Source organism: Sylvia atricapilla, chromosome 6, assembly GCF_009819655.1.
Source record: "Sylvia atricapilla isolate bSylAtr1 chromosome 6, bSylAtr1.pri, whole genome shotgun sequence".
Classification (NCBI taxonomy): domain Eukaryota; kingdom Metazoa; phylum Chordata; class Aves; order Passeriformes; family Sylviidae; genus Sylvia; species Sylvia atricapilla.
This window is the reverse complement of record NC_089145.1, coordinates 56,749,089-56,770,885: the sequence shown is the minus strand read 5'-3', so window position 1 is coordinate 56,770,885 and position 21,797 is coordinate 56,749,089. Positions and strand designations below refer to the sequence as shown.

Here is a 21,797-nt window from a genome sequence, read left to right as displayed (position 1 = left end):
TGTTCATGCCTTAATGAGGCCTATCATCCTTGAATGCAGTCTTCTGCTCTTTTCTCTCCCAATATACTTACCACCTGGAGATTCCCTGCATGCAGATTTATAGTGCCTGTAAAGTGCACCAGCCACTAGAAATGACACTTTTACCACTGGGTCAGTCAGAGCCAGTGAGTAATCAATAAGTTCCTGATTTACTAACTGAAGTGTGGGTGATCAATAAGGGATAAACCTGAATGAAAAACATGTTACAGAGAGAATTTATGACCTCTGAGCTTTTGTATCCTAGAGGCAGCGCTACTAGATACAGCCTTCTTGATAGTAGTTTTCAACTGAAGTATAATTTTGCCTTTACTTTCACTACAAGAAGGGATTTTGAGATTCTTCTGTTCTAATTTTTTTTTTTTTTTTTTTTTTTTTTTACCCCTTGTGTAGTCATCAGCTAAGGGTAGAAGTTTGAGTATGTAACTGAGAGCCAGGAGCTTTTATACAGAATCTAACTGTAACGTTTGTGTGAGCTGGGAAAAAGTGCATAAAGTCTCTTGGAAATAGTAGTGCATACTTCTTTCCTAGTCCATAGCGACTCTCCACCAAGGGTCAGCTGGCTAATGTTGGTGTAAGTTCATAAAATTAAAAAAGGAACATTTTAAAATTATTTTTGTTGTTGTTGTTATATTCTTTAAAATTAATTGGATTATTATATACAGTTATGTAGTCTTGCAGTTAGTAATACAATACTGTGTCACTGATGCAAAATAAAAACCTGAATGTTTTCTTCAGGCTATGTGTGTTTAGATGTTTCAGAATACGTGGTTACAGCTATGTTAAAACACTGTATAGCCACTATTATAGTCATATGCAAAAACAGTTTTTAGCATCCACAGAGTTACTTAGAGGTGAGTCACTTCAGTGTACAAACATGAGATTTGAATGTGCATTCTGTAGGTATGCCAGTATTTTTGAAAGCTTTTCGCCGCCAGGGATGGTTTCTCTAACCACCTCCCTGGGCAGTTCATTCCAATGTTTGACAACCCTTTCCTTAAAGAAAGTCCTCCTGATATCCAGCCTGAACCTCCCCTAGTGCAGCATGAGACTGTATCTTATTCTTTTGCCAGTTGATTGGGAGAAGAGACTGACCCCACCTGGCTACACCCTTCTTTCAGGTAGAGAGCAATAACATCTTCCCTGAGCCTCCTTTCCTCCAGGCTAAACAACCCCAGCTTCCTCAACTGCTCCTTATAGAGCTTCTGCTCCAGACCCTTCACCAGCTCATTGCTCTTTTCTGGACACACTCCAGCACCTCAGTGTTCTTGTAGTGAGGGGCCCAAAACAGAACATAGGACTCACCTAGTGCAGGGGAGTGATCCCTTCCCAGGTTCAGCTGGCCACAATATTCTTGATCCAAGCCACGATGCCACGGGCCTTGGCCACCTGGGCTCAGGGTGGCTCATGCTCAGCTGCTGTTGATCAGCACCCCCAGGCCCTTTTCCTCTGGGCCACTTTCCAACCACCCTTCCCCCAGCGATGAATGGGGTTCTTGTGGCCAGAGTGAAGAACCCAGCACTTGGTCTTGGTGAGTTTATGGAGAGTACACTTCATCCTCTCATGAGACTTCATCTGGTTGTATTAATATGTGCTCCCAGATTTGAAAAACTGGTTGTGAAATGTAGCACAATTTAAAATTTTTTGAAACTCTTTCAATGACAGGTTTAGAGGATAGAGCTTTTAGACTTCTTGTAGAACTTTGGAATTTTAGTTGAGAATATGAGACCGTAGGTATTTCTTTATTTTGTGGTTGCACTTTTTTTTCAGGTAAGTAGATAGACCCAGCAGCATTCAATTTATAGACTGGACTAGTACAGGAATTTCTTTGTGGTCCCTACACTGTTCTGTATAGATACAATAGCACAATTTGGTTTTGCATAAATACAGCATCTGAAATAATACATATTGTAAATATGTGGGTTTGGTTTTTTAAATAGATTTTTGTCATGGAAATAAAAACCTATGAAGTTTTCCTTTTCTTATATTTCAGAGGCTTTAGTGTGTGATAAAAGTATTTGTAAGCTTTAAGGAATTTTTTTAAAAAAAGCAAAATAACAGGCTTTGAAGATACTGAAGCTTTTTAGCACTTAATCATCAAAACTTATATGGTTCCAAATTTTACACCATGTAAGCTCCTCACAGTCTTTAACTGATTTTATTTGCACTGTAGTTCTGCATTTTCCACATCATATCTGATGACAAGAGTGACCAAGAAACTTGCCAAAGGAAGTCTGTTATATTGGACAAAGTAGGGATTTGAACCCAATGCCATTGCTAAAATATGCATTTATGTTCATTATGGATGGTATTTGAGGAAGTTCTCTGGTCTGTTGCAAAGACTGTTATTTCTGAATGAAACTTCTCTGCTTCCTGCAGGTATATGACTTGGAGGAGTTCTCAGCTCAAGTCAGCCCCAACAGTACAGATTTTTTCTTAACTGGCAAATGGCCACTTCTTAACTGGCAAATGATTAAACTGAAACAACCATCAGTAGGCTTCAGACATAACAGTTTATATTAACAGAACAGAATGTGCCTTTCAGTCTGTTCACAGGTGCAGCAAGGCTGCCATAAGTCAGATTCAGCTGTTTGTACAGCACTTTAGTAAGGAAATAATGGTTTTAAAAATGCATGAGACAGTTTTGCATTCCTAACTTTACAAACTTACTACTGTAGTGGAAACAATATGCATGGACATTTGGCATTATAGGTACATTCTAAGACGACTACAGTACCAAATGGATTGCAAAATAACTTCTGACTAAGGAGCCAATATCACATGGTTTATACAAAGAGCAGTCTTACAGACATTTGTTATTCTTGCATAAAAGTAATGGTAGGACATGTCATATCACTGCTTGATCACATCTTTACGTATGCAAAGAGTTAGTTCGGAGTTAATACAAAAGCAGATCCTTTAAAGGCTAAGAAGTAATTATTCTTCTGAGCAGTAATGTGTGAGCTCTTTAAAGAAAATGAGAGCACCATTTACATTGACAAAGAATGTGAGCAAAACTCCCTGAGAAGCTTTTGTGTTGTGCTGCTTATTAATAAAGAAGCTGATGGGAAGGTAGGAGCTGGAGGTGACTGGTCAGTCTTACAGAAATGTGATATTGGAACCGAGTTTAATTTGTTTTATTTTCTCCATAGGCAAGCAAATGTCCACCTGGGACCACCATGTTCAAGGGACATCAAGAGGAAACGAAAGCCAGCTGCAGCCTCCATGTCTAGCCCAACATCAGGTAACCTGCCAGCATTCTTATAGTCATGTCCCTTTTGAGCAAAGTGCCATAGGCAAAAGTAGTGTTACTTTGGTTTGAAACTAATGAAATGTGTGAAAGAGCATATCATGTGGTATTGCATAGCATCAAAAGCTGCCTTCTAAACAAATTTTTGTCAGTGTAGCAATGTTAAGTTAATATAATTTGCAGTGCTTCACATTACTGTGAACAGTAATCTGCTTCTTCATAAGGTGTTATTTTGACTGTCCTAAATTATGGAGTTCATGGTAATAGGCAATTGATCAGTATGCACAGTGTGTTCCTTCAGTGCTGGGCTGGCATTAGCTGGTGGGTCTCATGCCCCTTATCTGGGTATTTGTAGACACTTTCACAAGAGCAAAACTCTGGCAATTTTTGTACCATCACTAGGTGAAACCACTTGTTCCCTGGCGGTTGTCTTATTCTTCTGGATGAAAATATTTTTCCTTTGTTACAGGGATGTAGTCATTAAAATGCTGGTCTCTTTTCATGTGGCAAATGTCTGAGAAGTCATTGATTAGTCATCAGAATATGGTGACTGGTGACCTATTTGATCTGGTGAACATGGTGGGTTTTAGGATGCTTCTTTCACTCCTTTCACCTTACCCTATCTTGCAACTATCTACTGCACACGTTCTTCCAACTAGTTTATTAAATAACTATTCTTGTAATCCAGTAACAAGGTAGTGGGCAAGATGATGGAAAAAACGGATATGTGAAAACAATGGGGAAGACAAAATAAACTGGTGATTAATAGGAGGAAGTTTGTGTTTCTTCCTTGGGTTAGTGGATAGGCAGAATAATGAAGTAGCAAGAAAGCTGAGGTTTCTCTCGAGGCCACTGATCTGGATTGCAGACTGTTGGAAAGGTTCTGTACTAAAAAAGAAGAGAAAGTAGCAATAATAATCTGTTGTTCAGCAAGAGTCTCATCTATTATTGATTATTTATTTAGGTTATTCTTTCCTGGCTTTTGAGTATTCCATTTTGGAATATTCAAACTTCAGTAGTAAAAAGGAATTTTTTAGTATCTGAAATCACAGAATCTTAGCACTGGAACACTAGATTTTTTTTGGTATAAGTGCTAATGTCTCACTGTCCCTTGTTGCCTGTCCATTTATTTATTATTCAGAATGTATTCTCTACTGTATTGCTGGCCACTTTCTATAAGGAGAGCTTCTGTTTCCATGGCTACATATTTCAAAATACTATTTAAGTTGTACTTACCTGATTAGGCAAATTGTACAGTGAACATTTTTTTTAAGAATTGAAAAATTCTTCAAGTGGAAATTGAATTGAAAAATTGAAAGACTTGAAAAATTCTTCAAGCTAAGTGGAACTTAGCTGTGGAAAGTAACTCAGGGTTTTGGAAAGCTTTTTTTATTATGAGTGAGGGAAAGAGGATTATTGTGTATTATGAAATAAGTAAGGTGTGTAGTTAGTAGAGTACGGGCAGCATGCTTATGCTGATCTTCAAGAGACAAGGTCTGCAAAGTCTTTAACAGTAAGAAATGGTAAAGATCTCTTTCTCAGACCCTGTTTAGAAATATCCTCAGCCAAGTGAACTGATGAGGGCAGGGTTTGCTGCAATACTGACTTGTGGAAAGAAGCTTTTATGATTTGGTGACTGTGTCCTAAATGACGTTCTACTACAGACTCCCAATTACAGCTGAAGCACAACCTGGACATGTAATTTGGAAACTTCTGGAATTTGATGTTGTTTCTGTCAAAGGAGATTTTGCTACAGAATTAATAATGCCTAGAAAAAGATGTAATATTATTCTGCAGTAATGTAGAATTAATTGGACACTCTTACATTTGTTGGATATTGATGAGATAAAGATTTTTCTCCCGTGTGGCTGAGGAGTCATGGAAGCCTCATTTTTCTTCACTTCTGAGGCTCTTTATGTTCTTGGTGTTTTACTTCTTCAAAAGGTGAAGCACAGGTAAATCAGAATGCAGGCCCATGCCTATCATGCAGGCACAGAGTGCTGGATTTCTTCACCTTTAAATAGCTCCTTCTCTGAGTCCGACTGCTCTCGTCTCACTTGTTGACCAGGTCCTGCTTCAGTGATCTCCTTTTTTGCAACCTGAGTGCCCCGTGGAGGTGAAGGACACAGCCTGAGCTGGCTTCATCAGTCAGCAGAACAAATGGGCTTGCTGTGCCGAACATCGGGCCATCTCGGATTCCACCTCTTTTATAGAGATGAGTGATGAAGAGGGGCTCGTTCCGCTTTGCCGCTGTATTAATACACATCAGGGGCCAGCTCCCGGCACTAAATCACGCTGCTGCATACATCTGTTATCGGACTCCTCACCACTGTGATGAACAAGACTGCAGATAGAGGCTTCCTCGTGTCATTCTTTATAGGATTTTCCTAAAAGAATAAATAGCTCAAATCTCTGCCAACACTATCCCCTGTCAGTGTGATGAATTTAGCTTCTTTCTTAAACATGCAGCTACAAATCTTCCCCTGTTGCCTCACCCCCACACGGTCCACAGAAAGTTTTGAGTTGAATTTGGCTGAAATCAGAAGATGCTAATAAAAGGCAGATGGGATGTAGGTGCTATTTCCCTCCTCAGTGCAGGAACGAGAAAAGGCAGCTTTTAATGTTTAATATATGTTTTAATGCAGAGATAATGTTTATTTGGGAACCAAACGACTAGTTTTATTCCATGTCTTCTCACACAGTTTCATGAATTGTGAGTATTTATGATTTCTGGTGAAGTATCTTTTCCCAGAGACCCTTGCATGAACATCAAAAAACTGCATTACTGTAGAAGTGCCTTTGGTCTCTATTTTACTGATTTAGTATTGAAGTTCTGGTGTTAATGCTGGTCTTTGAGGCTAACTGGCCTAAATACCATAACTGAGCTGTTGAGAACGACAAAAAGTGGGCAGAAAATTCAGAATTAATTTGCACTTCAGGAAGTGACTTTTATCACAATTAAGTTGGGCAAACTTAGGCAAATATTTGGAGAGACTGAAAATCAATGTTTTCCACACTACACAGTCGAACAGCATGAGCCCTAAAGCATGAGGCTTCACCAGATAAGAACAAAAAGCTAGCTGGTGTAGTTTGGCAGCAGAATACGGAAATCTGGAGGAAGTTAAGGCTGACTGTACTGGATTAGACCAGAGATTCATCCAACTGAGTGACCAACAGCCAGTGCAGAGGGAGGAAGAAGATCTGTGCTGGTAAAGAACCTTTGACCCATCAGTGATCTGAGACTTCGAAGGCAAGGATTGTGTCTTTGTATTCAGTTACTTTCAGTTCCAGTACAGTAGATTTGGAATAATTATCCCCAGTGGCACAGTAGAGCTTGTGTGAGAAATACTGCATAAAATTTTATTCTCATGGAAGTTATTCTCTTGTTTTGAAAGGAATCTGATGAAGACTGTCTTCATTTTGTCAGAATAGGCCACAAATACAGATGGTTGTGCAATAAATGGTGAAGAACTACTGATCTTTACACTGATGTTTTTAATGTTTATGTGGTTCATAATGTATATAGCAGTGCACATGGTAACTGACATCCTAATCAGCTATTATAGTGAGTATGGGGTAAAAAACTGCATAAATAGATTTTTGTCTGCCTTGGCATGTATTCACACTTAGCTTGTAAAAAAGGTGACAGCAGCTTGTGAAGCTGCTTATTGGAGAACAGTCTGGTGAATAATAGTAATTTGGTGAATTTTTCCTCTTCTGTTTCTTGCTAATTGTTCATTCTTTGCCATACCCAGAAACAAGAAGCCAGTTTCAGTTCTTTTTTTCCTTTTATGAGGAAAGATGTAGACCCTAAATGGGGAGGCTGCTGGTAAGGGGCACATAGTGTAGCAGTGGTGGTGATGGTGAGTTTAAGGACTGACTTAGTTATTTGGGTTATTTTCACATTTCATGTGACCTTCTTCATATGGAGGAAGATGATGGGCTGGATGTAAAATTGCAGGTACTTTTATCAGCTGTATTGTAGCTGTATGGGAATGACTCACTGTTTTGGATGTCCAGAAACAGCATTGTTGGGGTTCCAGATCTACTTAATGTGGAACCTCAAGCATTGAACCAACTTTTTATTTAAACTTCAAAGCAATCTGTCCTCTAGTTGAGACTTGCTGTGGCCTCTTAATCCTTCATCCACTACAGAACAGCAGATGCTACCTGTAATTAAAACACGCAAACAACTATTATCTGTTGTGAGACTGCAATGAAGAAATGTGTTTTGTATTGAAGTAGTTACTTGTTAAAAAAATCCTGTTTGCCCCAAAGACTCCTATGGCACTTACTCTTCTTTACCTGGCTCTCTTCTGCTTGTGAGGATTGAGAGATTCAGGATGCTGAGAATTGGAGCAAACTCTCATATCTCTGGTTTTTTTATAATCCTGGAAATTTGGGTGACTCTTGGGTTGAGCTGTGGATCTGCAAATCTCTCTGGCTATTAAAGCCTGTCCCATTTTGAAGCAGTGATTTCATTGAGAAAATGAGAATGGATTTCCACCTAGTTTGGCAACGAGTTTCTAGTCATAATGTGCTGATTTACCATGTTGGATATATGTGGGGGTTCATGGTGCTGCCATTTCTGGGTGAGGAGAGGTATGTTTTCTTTCTTAGATGAGCTTAGCAACCTGAAATTTGCCATGCCTTCAGAGACTTTGAAAGTCTCAAATAGAGAGTTAATTGAGTCTTTGCAAGGAGTCCAAGTTATTTTAAGATGAGTGATTGTGAATTGATTCACTTTAAATATGGGACAGCCAAAACTTTTGATTTTCAACAGGAACTCTGACTAAGGGAACTAGTCAGTGGACTGGGAACTTGGAGTTTTGAATGTGTGACTTGTTAGAGCAAAATTGTTAATGCTGTCAAGAACCTCTATTTCAAAGGAATTTGGATGGAAAACTTTTAGAAATCCAATAAATAATATCTTCATAAATGAAATTACATATATGAGGGGTTTGCCATGAAGTCAGTTGTTCTAACTTTTTTATTGCCTTTTCTTACTGTCTTCCTCTGTTACCCCTTTCCTGCAATTTTATATTCCAGCAACTTTATCTGTCCACATGGATGCAGCAGAATCAGAGCTACCAGCAACACCATCCTTGAGACCCCAGAACTCCGAGTGGACTGGGAAAACACCAGCAGCTGAGAAATCTGCTCTTGCTGTCTCCAGTAACCTTTTTAAAATGCCACCAGAGAAGAGCCCTGGATACAGCTAAAAGGAAGCGTTGCAACTGTAAAAACTTGCTCGATTTTGGAAGTGTTTGATTCTGGCGTTTGCACCAAACATCTTGTTTGGCAGTAGTGGTATCTTCAGTATTGGTGCGTAATGCGTGCCACCATCCAGGCTGGTCTGTGTGCCTCACACACCTAAGTCATGTTTGTGAATTGATGTTTAAGAAAAGGTAATCAGTGTTGGGACTGCAGTGACTTTTAGAAATTTTCCTGCTATCACTGTATTTATTATGAATTCATCTCTTTCTCTGATTCCAGTTCATATGTAATGGGTCATGTACAGATTCTTTTGGGTTTTCAGATCATTATTCAACCCCTGGACGTGTTGCTTGTTTGTGTATTTGGCATTTTCAGGGTAAAAGTTCCTCTGCCATTCAGGGAGGCAGCAGTCTCTCTCTGCTCTGCTTGCTTCCAGGCCAGAAGAATTTCTTGGCTGAGGAATGAGGAAGGAATACTAACACATTGAAACGTGGAACCTGAATCCTGTAGTAGCAGAATGTTTTGTGGCCAAGTGCTAATGGACTCAAATCATGTTGCTACTGGCAAAGCAAATATGGTGCTTGTCTACGTAGAAATTGCCATTAGCTCACTGGCAGCATTGTCCATTAGACCTTTTCCTTCTCCACTGTTCTGAGTGTCTTCAGTCTTTATTGTGTGTTGCATGTTCATTCCTAAACCTCCTGCCGGATAAGGATTTGGGAGAACTACTTGGATGTAAATGTGCAAGCTGGATGGAAACCCGGAGCCTTGAATATTGTTGCAGTATGGTAGAAGATTACACAAAACATCCATATCTCGGTGTATCAACTAAAAAACATGTTAGCATTTCTAAAGGATGCTTGTTGAAGTTAACGTGCCATTGAACAAAAAAGCCATTTAAAGTGTCACCTGAGTTCAGAGCATTATGGGTATAGATCAGACTCCTTCTGTATCATACTTTCTCTCCCTTCAAAAGTATTCTCTGCTATACCTACTGGAGGTGTCTCCACCTGCTGATGATTGGACATTACACTGCGGTATACACTAAAGAGATTATCTTCATAGAACTTCCACTTGGTCTGCTGTTACCTTCTGTGGTGCAGAATATATGGACAGGATTTCTTCCCTCTCTTTAATAACTCTGGAGCTTACCTTGGACTACGTTTTCAGAATATTTTACCTGTGTAGCATGTGCCAAGGAACAGGTGGCCTCACAGCTTCTTAAGTCCTTTAAAAATAGGATCTGTTTGTATGAATAAAACTTTTTGCTTTCCTTGTTGGAGCTTTCAGACAGGACCATTTAAACTTGTAAAATCTGTTTTGGTTGTGACGGTGCATTTAGCACTCTTAAGCAGAGCAAAATTTGTGTCATTTTAGTGATTTTGCAGTTTTCTGCTCTCTTATGAATCAAATGACTGAGGGACAGGTTTGATTGGGGGAATATGAAGCAGTGATTTATATTAACTGTGTATTAAAATGGGAAATGGTCGTAATATACATGAAACAGAAACCAAATTACTTGCTAAATCATGATTGACAAATATAGTTAGTTATACTACATACACACTGTCTGATCCCCTAATACCTACTTATTCTTGGGGAGACATCCAAATTGGATTTATATTTTGCAGCACAAGCAAACTGTCGGATCTATCACTATAAATCCTTCTAAAAAAATTTTTTTTCTTTTTTTTTTCTTTTTTTTATTTGGGTGGTACATTTTAGAAGTAATTAGAACAGGGAAACCCTTTTTATCTTCATGAAGGAATTTAGAAATACATTTAAATTACAGGACAAGCTGTAACAGTTTGTGAAGGAAGGAGTGTTCCTGTTTTAAAGTTGTCATAGCTTTGTCTTATTTGTAGCTATTTTGAACAATTGTTGCTAAGGTGTAACGCTGGAAGTTTCAGAGGGCCTGTAATCTAAAACATCTGATGAGAAGGTAAATCTGAAGAGTAGTGTCTTGACTATCTAGTACTGATGAATACAGTGAATGAGAAAGGTGGTCATGTTCTTCTGACAACTTGCAGATAAAATTTAGGATTTGTAGCCTTGTAATTTAAACTGCATGCTGCTCCAGTGATAGGGAGTGGTTCCCTAAAAGAGCATTTGTGAAATTGAGTGGTTTTGATCTCGTGGAGTATCCTCCACAGCCTCTCTTAGTTTGAGTCTATTCAACAGGCTGACTAGGGTTACTAATCATTCAGCTAAAATTTTTATATTTTAGCCATTGTATTCCCATTTTAAAATCAGTTGTGATATATCTTGCTACATTCTGAGTATTGTTCAAAGTGATTTTTCCTCTTCTGTGATGTCAGGATGCTTTAAAATTTTTTTTCAAGAAAGGTGTTAGGGAATCAAGAGCCTTCATCTCATTGTGGTGGTGGAGGGGTGGATTGCAATGCACGGTGTGACTTTTCTCAGAGGACAGGGAAAGAGAATTTATCAGATTTTCCTATTGAGGTCAGTAACAGTGTTATCTGGTTAAGCCCTTACTTAGGATGTAAGCTCCTAGAATGTATTTCTTGCCTTTAAAGGTAGATTGTGCCTGCGGCAGTAGTGAAGAGCAGCTGTGCAGGTCTTGTCTTGACAAGCCATACTTCCTGCCATGGCAACTTTCTGGAACCTCCAGGACACTCCAGTTACTGCAGCTGCTCTGTCTTTCCTATTTCTAGATTAGAATCCATTCACAGGTCAGTCAGATTCTCAACCAAATGTGATTCTCCTGAGTGGTAGGCAAGCTAAATGGATCATATATCTTGTTACTCCAGGGTATTTATCAAAATATATCTTCAGACTTTGGTAGCTTCATACAGATTTTAATATCTACAGCATTCTTAGATGAATAAAATAAGTCCATTGTTTTGCATCTTTTTTTTATCCAAGGCAGATTTCTTAGAACTCACTCTGTTCACACAGTACTCAGTGTGAAGAATACTGCTTCCCATGTGCATTACTTGAGTAGAAGGGAGTAATACCATGCCATGATTTGGTAGCTGTGCTTCTGCAAAGGTGGTCCAGTATGTGATTATTGCTTCAAAGATACATGGCTCACTCATATTCCACTTTTTGTCTACCAGGACTCCCCAGTCTTTTTTCAGTTTTGTCTTCTCTCCAGTTGTCTTTCTCCTTGCCCTTATGGAAGACTTCAACTTCACCGACAGGATCTGGGAATACCATACTGGTGTGACAAGCAAGTCTGGGAAATTCCTGAAGTATGTTGAAGATAATTTGTAATCACAAGTACTCAGTGAGCCAACTAGGAAGGATCCCCTCTTAAACTTGTTTTTAATTAATAAAGAAGGACATTTGAGAGATATGATGGTAGGTGGCTGCCTTTGCCACAGGATCATGAAATGGGTAATTTTAAAATTTTTGATGTAATGAGGAAAACGGTCAGCAAAATTGCTATCCTGAATTTCTTTAGAGCTAACTTCAGGTAACTCAGTGAGCTAGTTACTAGTATGCTGTCCCTTGAGTGCTGGTCAGCTTTTAGGAATCACCTTTTAAAAGCACAAGAACAGGTGATCTCTCTGTGTTGAAAGTTGAGCCATGCAGAAGACCAGTTGAACTGAACAGGGAACTCCTCTTGAATCTCAAGAAGAGAAAGAGATTGTATGATCTCTGGAAGCAAGGTTAAGCTTCACAGAAAAATTACAGAGCTGTAGTTCACATATGCAGGGAGAAGCTATGGAAGACCAAAACTTTAATTAGAGATGAAATTGGCCAGTGTTGTGTCTGAGAGGCAAGGCTTTTTGAAGTGCATAAACAGCAAGAGGAGGTCTTAGGAAAACATTGGACTGATATTTGTTGTAGATGATCACCTGACAAATTGGAGTGAAAAAAAGTGAGGGCATTCAGTCCTTCTTTTTTTGCCCTGGTGTCTTAGAATACTGACAGACCTTGGGCTGCCCCATCTTCTGATTTGGAGGACCATTACTGTGGGAATAGTGACTTTCTGTTTGTGTACATGGAGACTGTAAGGGACCGGTTGAATGTTTCTAAGTCTATGAGGCCAGGTGGGATTCATCCCAGAGTACTGAAGGAGCTACTGGTTGTTGTAGTATGACCTCTCTGAATCTCTACCAAAGGTTTTGGGAGTCTGGGAAAGGTCCATGCTGACTAGAAGCTACTCAGTATTATTCTAGTTTACCAGAAGGGCATGAAGCAAGACCCAGGAAACACAGACCTGCTAGTCTAGCCCCAATATCTGGAAAAATTATAGAGGAGATCATACTGGGTGCTACTGAAAGGCATTTAAAGTCCTTTAAATCATAGAATCATAGTATATACTTCAAGTGGGCAGACTTTGGCCTGTTCAGGAGATTGATAAAATCCCTTGGGAGTCAGTCCTGAAGGACAAAGGAATCTAGGAAGACTGGATGTGCTTTTAGAAAGGAATTCTTAAATATATTCAGGAGCAGCACCATCTTCTTAGTCTTCCTTTAGATGCTCTCTAATAGCTTTATATTCTTCTTATATTGTGACACCACAAACTGCACATGAGACTTGAGGTGAGATTGCACCAGAGCAGATCCAAGTGGGACAATTCCTCCCTTGACTAGATCATGGTGTAATTTTAAAACAGAGCAAATAATAAATGCCAAGTTGATGAAAGAGCTGGAAGGCATATCCTGTGGGAAGTGGTGAAGGAATTTGGTTTTGTCTAGTTTGGAGAAAATGAGACTGCTCTCTATGGTTTCCTGAGGAGGGAGAAGTGGAAGGAGAGGTGCTGGTCTCTTCTCCCTGGTATCTAGTCACGGGGCACGTGGGAATGATTTAAAGCTGTGCCAAGGGACATTCAGACTTGACATTCGGAAACACTTCTATACAGAGAGGGTGGTCAAACACTAGAGCAGGCTTCCTAGAGAGATGGTTGATGTCCCAAGCCTGTTAGGGTTTAAGAGACGTTTGGACAATGCCCTTTAATTTCTGTTCAGTCCTGAAATGGTCAATCGGTTGCACTGGTTATTAATTTTAGGTCACTTCCAATTGAACTATTCTATTTTAATTATTAACTTCATGATGTTTCTGTCTTTTCATTTCTCCAATCTGTCCAAGTCCCTCTTGGTGGTACCCCCACCATCCAGCATATCAGTGGGCTCCCTTCTTCAACAGGCCATTATTCTGATCTTGTTGAGAGTACATTCTGTCTTTTTTCACCATGTCACTAATCATCTCTGAACACTGTCAATCCCATTATTGTCTTCTGAGGCATGCTTTTCATGAATGGCCATCAGGCAGATTTCAAACCACTGCTTGCTTAACCTGGCCAGCTTCTCTTTGATCTTTCTTACTGGATGCCATCCATACCTCCATGTCCATTCCTTCCCCATCTGGCTGTAAGGGTGCTATGGGAGACTGCATGAGAGGCTGACTGAAGTCAGTGGAGACATCATTCACTGCCCTCTGTGCATCCTCAGAGCCTCTTCTTCCATCATAGAAAACAGGTGCATAGGCTTGATTTTTCATCATTTAATGTTTGTTCCTAGTCATGTCTGTCCTTTGGGTGCCTAGAAATGGCTTCCAGAAGTTGCTTCATAAAGCTACAGGGGACTGAGATAGGGCTAACTAGCCTAATACTCCACCAGTACTCCTTCTTGTCTTATTAGAAAGGTGATGAATATATACAAATCCCTTATTGTCTCTGGGGACCTCATGCAATTGCAACAGCTTTTCATGACAGCAGTGACCAATCTCAAAATGACATACTTCTGTGTATAGGGAGAAGATGGACATTCAGTGAGAGAGCAATTAAGACCTGAGAGAAGTATGTTTTCTAGTTGTTCTTTGCACATTTCCAGTAGTTCCAGTGAGGTCTAGTCAGGCTTAATGTGCAGTTTGGTAGGTACTGCAGAAGCCTGAATTAAAAGAATATAGTTTCTGTCCTGATGGATTTATGATTTTAGGTACAGTAACAAGTGAAGAAAGCAGCAAAACAGGACCAGGAGAGAAACTTGCTAGAGGCTGGGACTAGTGCTACTGAATGATAGATTAGCTTTGTGATTGTGGTATGCAGAGGTGTGTCTTGTCAGCATCATTCTTGAATAATGACATTGAGTAGGTTAGTGCTGTCCTTCAAACTGTAGATGCTCTTGCTGTTATTTTGTGGATGTTGGAGACACTTGCTTAGTGGGCAGAGGGCGAGAAGGGAAATTGTAGGAAGGGCAACAAGAAGCATGATGGAGTGCCTCTTACTGTGACCTCTTCTGTGCTGAAGAAGGAAGATGCTACAATAAACAGCATGTGTGCCTAGATATTGAAACAGAATTATGTCAAGTGGAAAAGAACTTTGCTTTGTTGTCTTGAGGGACAGTTTGTAACCAGAGGACTTTTCAGTAAAGCAAAAGTGAAGGATGCTACATTTGTTCAGAATATGTATTTTAATAGTCTGTTAGGAGGCTATCAAAGGAAGATGCTTCAGTATTCATTGTGATGCTTCATTTCTGTGTCTTTCACAGAAAGACACTATTCTGTTCCAGTTTGTGTTTTGTGATTGCGACATCCTTTTGTACCATCCAAGGCAGGAAAAAATACCTTACAATAATGCTTCTTAAGGCATAAAGCATAAGGGGACACATCCTATGGTAAAACAAGATTGTCTTAGGCCATTAACTTTACCGAGTACAAGGTTTGAATTCAGCACAGAGGACATAATGTCTTAGTTATACCAAAGCATCTCTTTTTTAAGAAAGTGAATAGTGCCACAGGCAAGTACAGGGAGACTAAACTGGCACCAGTGCCTGGAGTCCCACATGTGGCAGGGCCTCAGTCACTTGACATATCATACAGATTTACATTGTGGAGACAGAAGGAGCTTTCAACATCCTTCTCAAGTTTAATGTGGCTAGAATGCCTTCCCAGCTGCAAATGTGGCTGTCACTGTGAGTCCGGTGAGTTGAAAAGACGTGTTCATTGGCATAGTATGGAAAGAGAATTCTTGTACCTGCTTAAAGAATTAGTAAAACTGGAAAATGGACTGGTACAGCCTGTTATATCAAAGAAAGATGCAAAATATATAGACTTGCAGGCAATAATCAGGAGAAGTATTGCTGAACCCTGTGTGTTATGGGCTAGAGTATTCAATGTCCTAAAGCAGAGATGCCAGTATTATGAGGATGGTCAGGGTTTTGTAAAGCTGCCCTCTTGTCCTTGTAACCTCTGAAGGAAATGGGATGAACAGCATGAAAAAGGCTCTTCTGTGTCAGACCAAAGTCTGCTTGTCTTGGTAATCTGTGTCTCACAGTGACCTGGTTTGGATATCTGGGGGGTACTGTATGATGATGAAGCAGTAATACATTGATACTTTTTTTTAATGTTCTCTCAGCCCAGTGGTGTACAAAAGATGTACAAACTTCTTCAAGGCTAGAGGAAACATTTTTGAACTTTTGATTGTAGTATTTATCCTGCAAATGGATTTAAATATATTTTTACAAGGACACATCCTGATGATGAAAACATCAAGTAAGGATTAGCATATCTTTGTTTGTAATCAGTTTTCTTAGTAATTACCCTCTTCATAGGTAAATAGCATCTCTTGGAATACTTTTTTCCTAATATCAGCATCCTGACATTGTTTCTTAAAATGCCTTTTTTTTCCAGCAAGGTTGAAAAGTCTTGTTCTTTCTTTACAATGAGGCTTTTTTGACATGTATTTGTATGCCGAGTCAACAAGTCCTATGTAATCCACTAACCCATATACATCATTTTTCATAAGCTTCATGCTGTAAAACTTGTCATTTAACCTTTAACTGTACTCCTGCATGAAAATCCCCAGTATTCCACATCTACATATGCATTCAGTTCTAATGCCTACACCTAAAGTATTCTTCAGAGTTAGAGTAACTGTGAGAGTCACTTAGGGTACTCCTTATAGAGTGTTCTAATGTTGCTATTCAGGCTTCATATATTCATACATCCAAATACGCTGCTACTCTTTGCTGCCCAAACGCTGCTGTAACACTACCATAGGAGGTGATATTTAGGCAGTTGGGTCTGAATCTGAAGTTCTTACCACTGCTTTTCAATGCACAAGGTCCTAGAAAGTGAGAAAAAAAATTTTAATTCAAAAATTTATTGCCTTTCCTTTTAATAGTATTGTAGCGCAATTTTGTACCAATCATATTTATAATTTGCAATACTTAAGAGCTCAGTTTGTTTCGTTTTATCAGAAGAGGATCAGAGCTGTCATGCCTATGTGATAGAAAACCCTTTATGGCATTGGAAATACTAAGTAATAAACCATCTTTTGTCTTGCAGATGGACATAAAGATGAACTTGGAGCTAAAGCCTAGGTTGCCTAGATTGGTGCATGTGAGATTTCATTGCTGGAGGCATTTCTAAGAGGGCCATGATCTGAGACTGGTCCAGCCTGACCAGAGCCCTTGGGCACTGCTGAAGTCCTTGAATTTTCCTTCAGGTTTTGACAACACCATACAGTAAGCCAAAGCTCCCATCAGCTGCAGTTCAGCTTCCTCCTGCTGTCAAAGAGGGCTCTCCTAGAGACAGCTCACAAACAGATCTACTCTAAGTCTGTGAAGAGCTGCCTCCTGCATGTCCCAAATATTTTATGAGGTCATAAGATTTAGCTGTTTGATAGGGCTTGGACTCTGGGTCTATTTTAAGGTTAACATGTAAATAAGAAAGATTCCTGCTTGTATTCCTCTGTTTTAAATAAGATGTGTATTCTCTGAATGAGGCTCTTGCAGAATCTCTGTTCTGATTATAGAAACTGGAAATAAATCAATATATGAAAGAAGTGTTTTATCTGATATAAAGTGAACTCAGTTGAGAGTGGGGGAAGAGAGGTTTTGCTGACATCTGACTAGATTTACAGTATTGGGCCCTCCATTAATCTGCATGCTTCCTTGACCGTTTCCGTAAGTATAAAGTATAAACTGTGATCTGAAGGTCTGTAGGGAGTTACTGTGCTTTTCTTGCTTTGAATTGCAAACCTGAGTGAAGGATTTGAGGTAATTTATCATGTCTATTCTTTGGAGTTTTTTTGTAATGATTTTGTTTCCCAGTTTGTCAGGACATTGTCTCTAGACAAGTGAGATGCACCTTGTTTGGAATTTGAAACAATTCCAGAATTTCTTTAATAGCCTTTCATTTCTAAGGCACTGCTTCAGATCTGCCCACTCCCAAATGGGATGTCATTTAAATGAGCAGGTCAGTTTCAATGGATAGTTGAATGGATATCAATTCATTTTGCCACCACTAACATCCTTTTAAGATAGATTGGCATAGTTCTTTTTTTTCCATGATAACAGTGACTTCAAAGATCAGATGAACAGACAACTTCGAATTTTCTTTTGCCTATCCTTGTGTCCCATTATTAATAGCCATGCATATTTGTGGTAGGAACAACACAGGAATCCCTTTACCTCAACTATTCTAATGAATAAACTGTAAAAAAATTAGATCCTAAGTGGACTGAATGTTTTTAAACAAAAAAGATCAAGATCCTTTGGAAACGGCTTCCAAGTTTTTTTAACACCATATTTGGAGTAGAGGGTTGTCCAATTTTTAAAAGTGATTATTTTCCTCTCTCATCTACAAGCTGCGCCTGTGAGAATTGGGAAGAGTTCCCAGTGAAATATGCTGATTTTTGTTAGATATAGGGAGTCAGAACAAGGAGCAATAGATTGTCTTATTAGAAAGGCTCAGATTTGGCTTACTATTGGTAATGTCAAAAATTTCAGATGTCTAATAATTAGCTGTTTCAGTCTTACTTGCAATTTTTAATTTTAAAATTTTGAGTAATGAAACGTTTCATCTGATAATTGGATTAATTTCTGTTTAAAAAGGAAAAGCTGAATGGTGCTTTTAACATGTCCTTAATTTTACCTCCCAGGGCTGAGAATTTTTTCAGTTCAGTTTGAATAACTGGTGATAAGTTTGATAACAGGGCTGACTATGATGCTATTTATCGATTTTGATATTTTTCAAACCTTGCTTCATGCTTTTCCAGCTCATAAAAATAATCTGAAACTACAGATGGATGCAAGTAGACTTGCTATGTATTAACAGAGAACTTCTCACATATAAATAAAAGGATATTTCAAATCTGGGGTACAAATTTTGTTCTCTACTGTTATAGAACAATTTCCCAGTAAGAACAGATACTTAGTTTTTAATGAAATATAGGATTTCAAAGTAGTAAACTACATTAATTTTATTCATTTTTAGTGGGGGAGGTGTCTAAATATGAGAATGAGCAGATCTCAGGAGTTGCTGCAATAGGGCAGATGTAGCACACAGAGTTTTCAGAACACACTTTAAAAATTGTACCTGGAGATTGGAGAATTGTACCTAAAGATTGGAGAAGTCTTCCTCTGAGAAGTGTCACAGCTCACAGACTGCCTGCAGGTGCAGTGATGGCTCTGATAAACTAATGCCAGCACTGACATTGATGTTTCCCTACTAATTTTGTCACCAGCCTCCTGAGAGGTTCACCAGTGTTGTCTTAGGGCTGTTCTTCACACTGCTTCACAAAACAAGTTGCAAGTGCTTGGGTTCGCTTAACCCTTCTCCATGGGGAAACACATGTTCCCATTTTGAGCCAGACACTCCTACTGCTCAATGTTGTATGGTGAGTGAAAGAAGTCCTGTGTTTTTTTTCTTGGCCATCCAATGAACAGCAAGGGGAGCTTTCAAGAATCTTTTATGCCTTGCTGGTCCTTCCAGATACTGTGGAGACAGGAAGGGGGGAATAAGACATGCAGGGTTTGATTCCTGGGTGGGGAGAGGGGGCCATGAGGTATGCCTGTTATCCTGCACTCAAACAGTGCAGGGGCTAAATGGGGAAGGAGACATTTCACCCTCCTCCCTACACTGATAGGCTGCAGGGCTCTAAACCATGGCCTTCATCTGCTTACATATGTATTTAGACATTTAAACAAGAATCTTGTTCAGCACCCCACACCCTCCCCTCCAGTAACAACCAGAAAATTGGTGCTCTGATGGCAGAGCTGCCATTTCAGTGGCCCATGTTGCTGTAGTCAGTGCCCTTCTGCATGTACAGTGCAATGCAGTCAGGCACTTGCATGATTTGGTGTTGGGTTTGAGGGTTGTGTGTCTCAGCCTGTCCATCTGCCCCCTTTCACACGAAGTTTCTGCCTTTGTGTAGGACAGTTGAGACTCTCTGAATGTACAGCTGTTAGCTTGGATTTTTTTTCTTCCCCTTACTTACGCTGACTTCAAGCTTTATTTACTGCACAGCATCCATACTCCACCCTGAAGAGGAAAGAAGTAATTTCCTTGTTAGTATCTTCAAGGTACCTCCTGCTATGACAGCTTAGAATGTTAATGAATTTGTGTGCTGAGCATTTGGATGTTATTGTCACATTTATTGCATAGGTGAGGAGCTTGAGACTGAAGCAAAACCCAGGAGTTATCTCTGAATTTGAGGGGCCTGAGAGGAGATACACGGACACAATTTGCAGGGACTGACTTTTGTAGGTCCAAATCACATTTCCTACAAACTTCCTGAGCAGCTATAAGTGCTCAGAGCTTCTGCACGTCCAGCCACCATTACTGATGAGGTAAGGAGCACTGTCCTTATTGCTGAAGTCTTTCTATGGCTTCTCAGCTAAGAGAGAGATGGCAGCAGGGAGGCGTCTCTCCAGGGCTGATGGTCAGTTGCTTTCATCATGAGAACCCAGACAGCCTCCTGCTTTGTCCTTTCTGTCATTGGGCCTGACTCATTTGTGCTCATCTCCTTCAGTTCTTGCCCTTCACCTCTCTGGAGGCATGCCTTCTATGCTCTGCATGAAGTTAGAGTCTCAAAAATAAACTGAGTAATCATTTGATACAGCATTATTGTAAACTGTGTGGACCAAGGGACAGCTTAGGATGGCAGTAAAGGGATTTCTTCCCCTTTGAGAATTTTTATCTGTAACCAGATATGTGTAAATCTATGTGTGTATATATATATTATTTATTTTTGAGCTAGGACTTCTTGGTATGTATTCACTTTTTATTGGAATTTCCTTATAAAGGTATTTTAATTTCCCCAAATATGTTTTGTCTTTGGAAATACTATGATTCCTGGACTTCCAAGGAATTGAAAGAGCAGTCCCAAGTGTATAGTATCATAGAGAATCTGCTGTGAAATAACTCAAGAAAGAGCAATAGGTAGGTGAAAACTTGCCGTGGAACACTTCATATACTTTTACCTGAATGTCCTAGGATGACATGAATTTTGACTCATGTCTTGCAGTGATATTTCAAGTATTGTCCTCTTCATTCTTTTTTCTAAACTACAAAGTAATGATTGTCTAGTGAAGTAAACTCTACTGTTGTTTAACAAATGATAGGCTGCCTTCTAATGCCCAATTCAGCAATGTTTTAAAATATCAGAAGTCATAGTGCATATGTTGGGAAGAGCGCCCTTGGAACCAGAATTAATCATCTGACTGAGCTGTATTGGTAAAAATCAGAAGGATACAAAGAGAAAATGGTACTATTGTCTTTATTACCCTAAGTCTTGTTCTGTTCTCTCCATGGACTCTTGGTTTACATCTTCTAGAGAAATTAGCACGTCTTTAAAAAAACCAAAAAGACAAAGACAAACACAAACAACCTCCCTCTACAAGTTTTTATGTGTTCGTTTGTTAGATATGGGTTGTCAGGCTCTGTTTGCAGCTGAATATTCATTTTCTAATGTAAACAGATTTCATTAACCTGAAATATAAAAATCAGAATATTTGAATTTTCATTAATACCATTTGGGGACTGAAGAGACAGCTGCAATTGTGATTTTTCTTACCCTTGCAGTAAAGTACTGCAGTCCACTTCATTCCTTGCTCACACATTGCACCTTACACCTGTGCTAAGTATGCATTTTCTGAGCAAAGTGCATTGTTTGCTCAACAGCAGCATAAAAGATGACACATGGTCTGTTGCTGTACACCTTACCTTCTCTCTGCTAATCACTGTGGCTAAAGTGATGATGGTGCACTGCCATATGACTCAGAAACAACTTTGCTGAAAACCACAAGTTTATTTCAGGTAAGTTACATCCCAGGTGTACCTATACTTAAATGTAACTGTGTATTTGTTCTTGGGAAGAACCCCAATGCTTGTCACAAATAACTGGCAACTGGAAGCATCAGAACTGGTCTGTTTAGAATATGTCCACTCTGTCATTCTGCAAGTACCTTGAGTGTTTAGGATATGGATGAGTACAACTTCTACTGCTTGTCACTGAACTACTGCTGGTAATTGAAAATTGGAATACAGTGTTCCCTGGAGAGTTTGTCATGGAGCTCAAGAGGTTAATATGTAGTTA

General features: G+C 39.4%; 1 protein-coding gene across 7 annotated transcripts in view; it reads left to right on the top strand.

Annotated features, from left to right (window-relative positions):
• The window catches only part of GPATCH2L (G-patch domain containing 2 like), a 43,912-nt gene extending 23,388 nt beyond the window's left edge, over positions 1-20,524 (top strand). For 2 of the 7 annotated variants that reach the window (XM_066322016.1, XM_066322013.1), the window contains 2 exons: positions 3,189-3,280; positions 8,336-8,473. In XM_066322016.1, the coding sequence (XP_066178113.1) occupies positions 3,189-3,269 (81 nt within the window). In that variant the 3' untranslated portion in view covers positions 3,270-3,280; positions 8,336-8,473. Of the gene's footprint in view, positions 1-3,188; positions 3,281-5,354; positions 5,519-8,335; positions 8,695-16,762 lie in introns of those variants that run through there. The other 5 variants (XM_066322011.1, XM_066322010.1, XM_066322017.1 and 2 more) reach the window with 3 other exon arrangements.
• Positions 20,525-21,797: the final 1,273 nt, after the last annotated feature.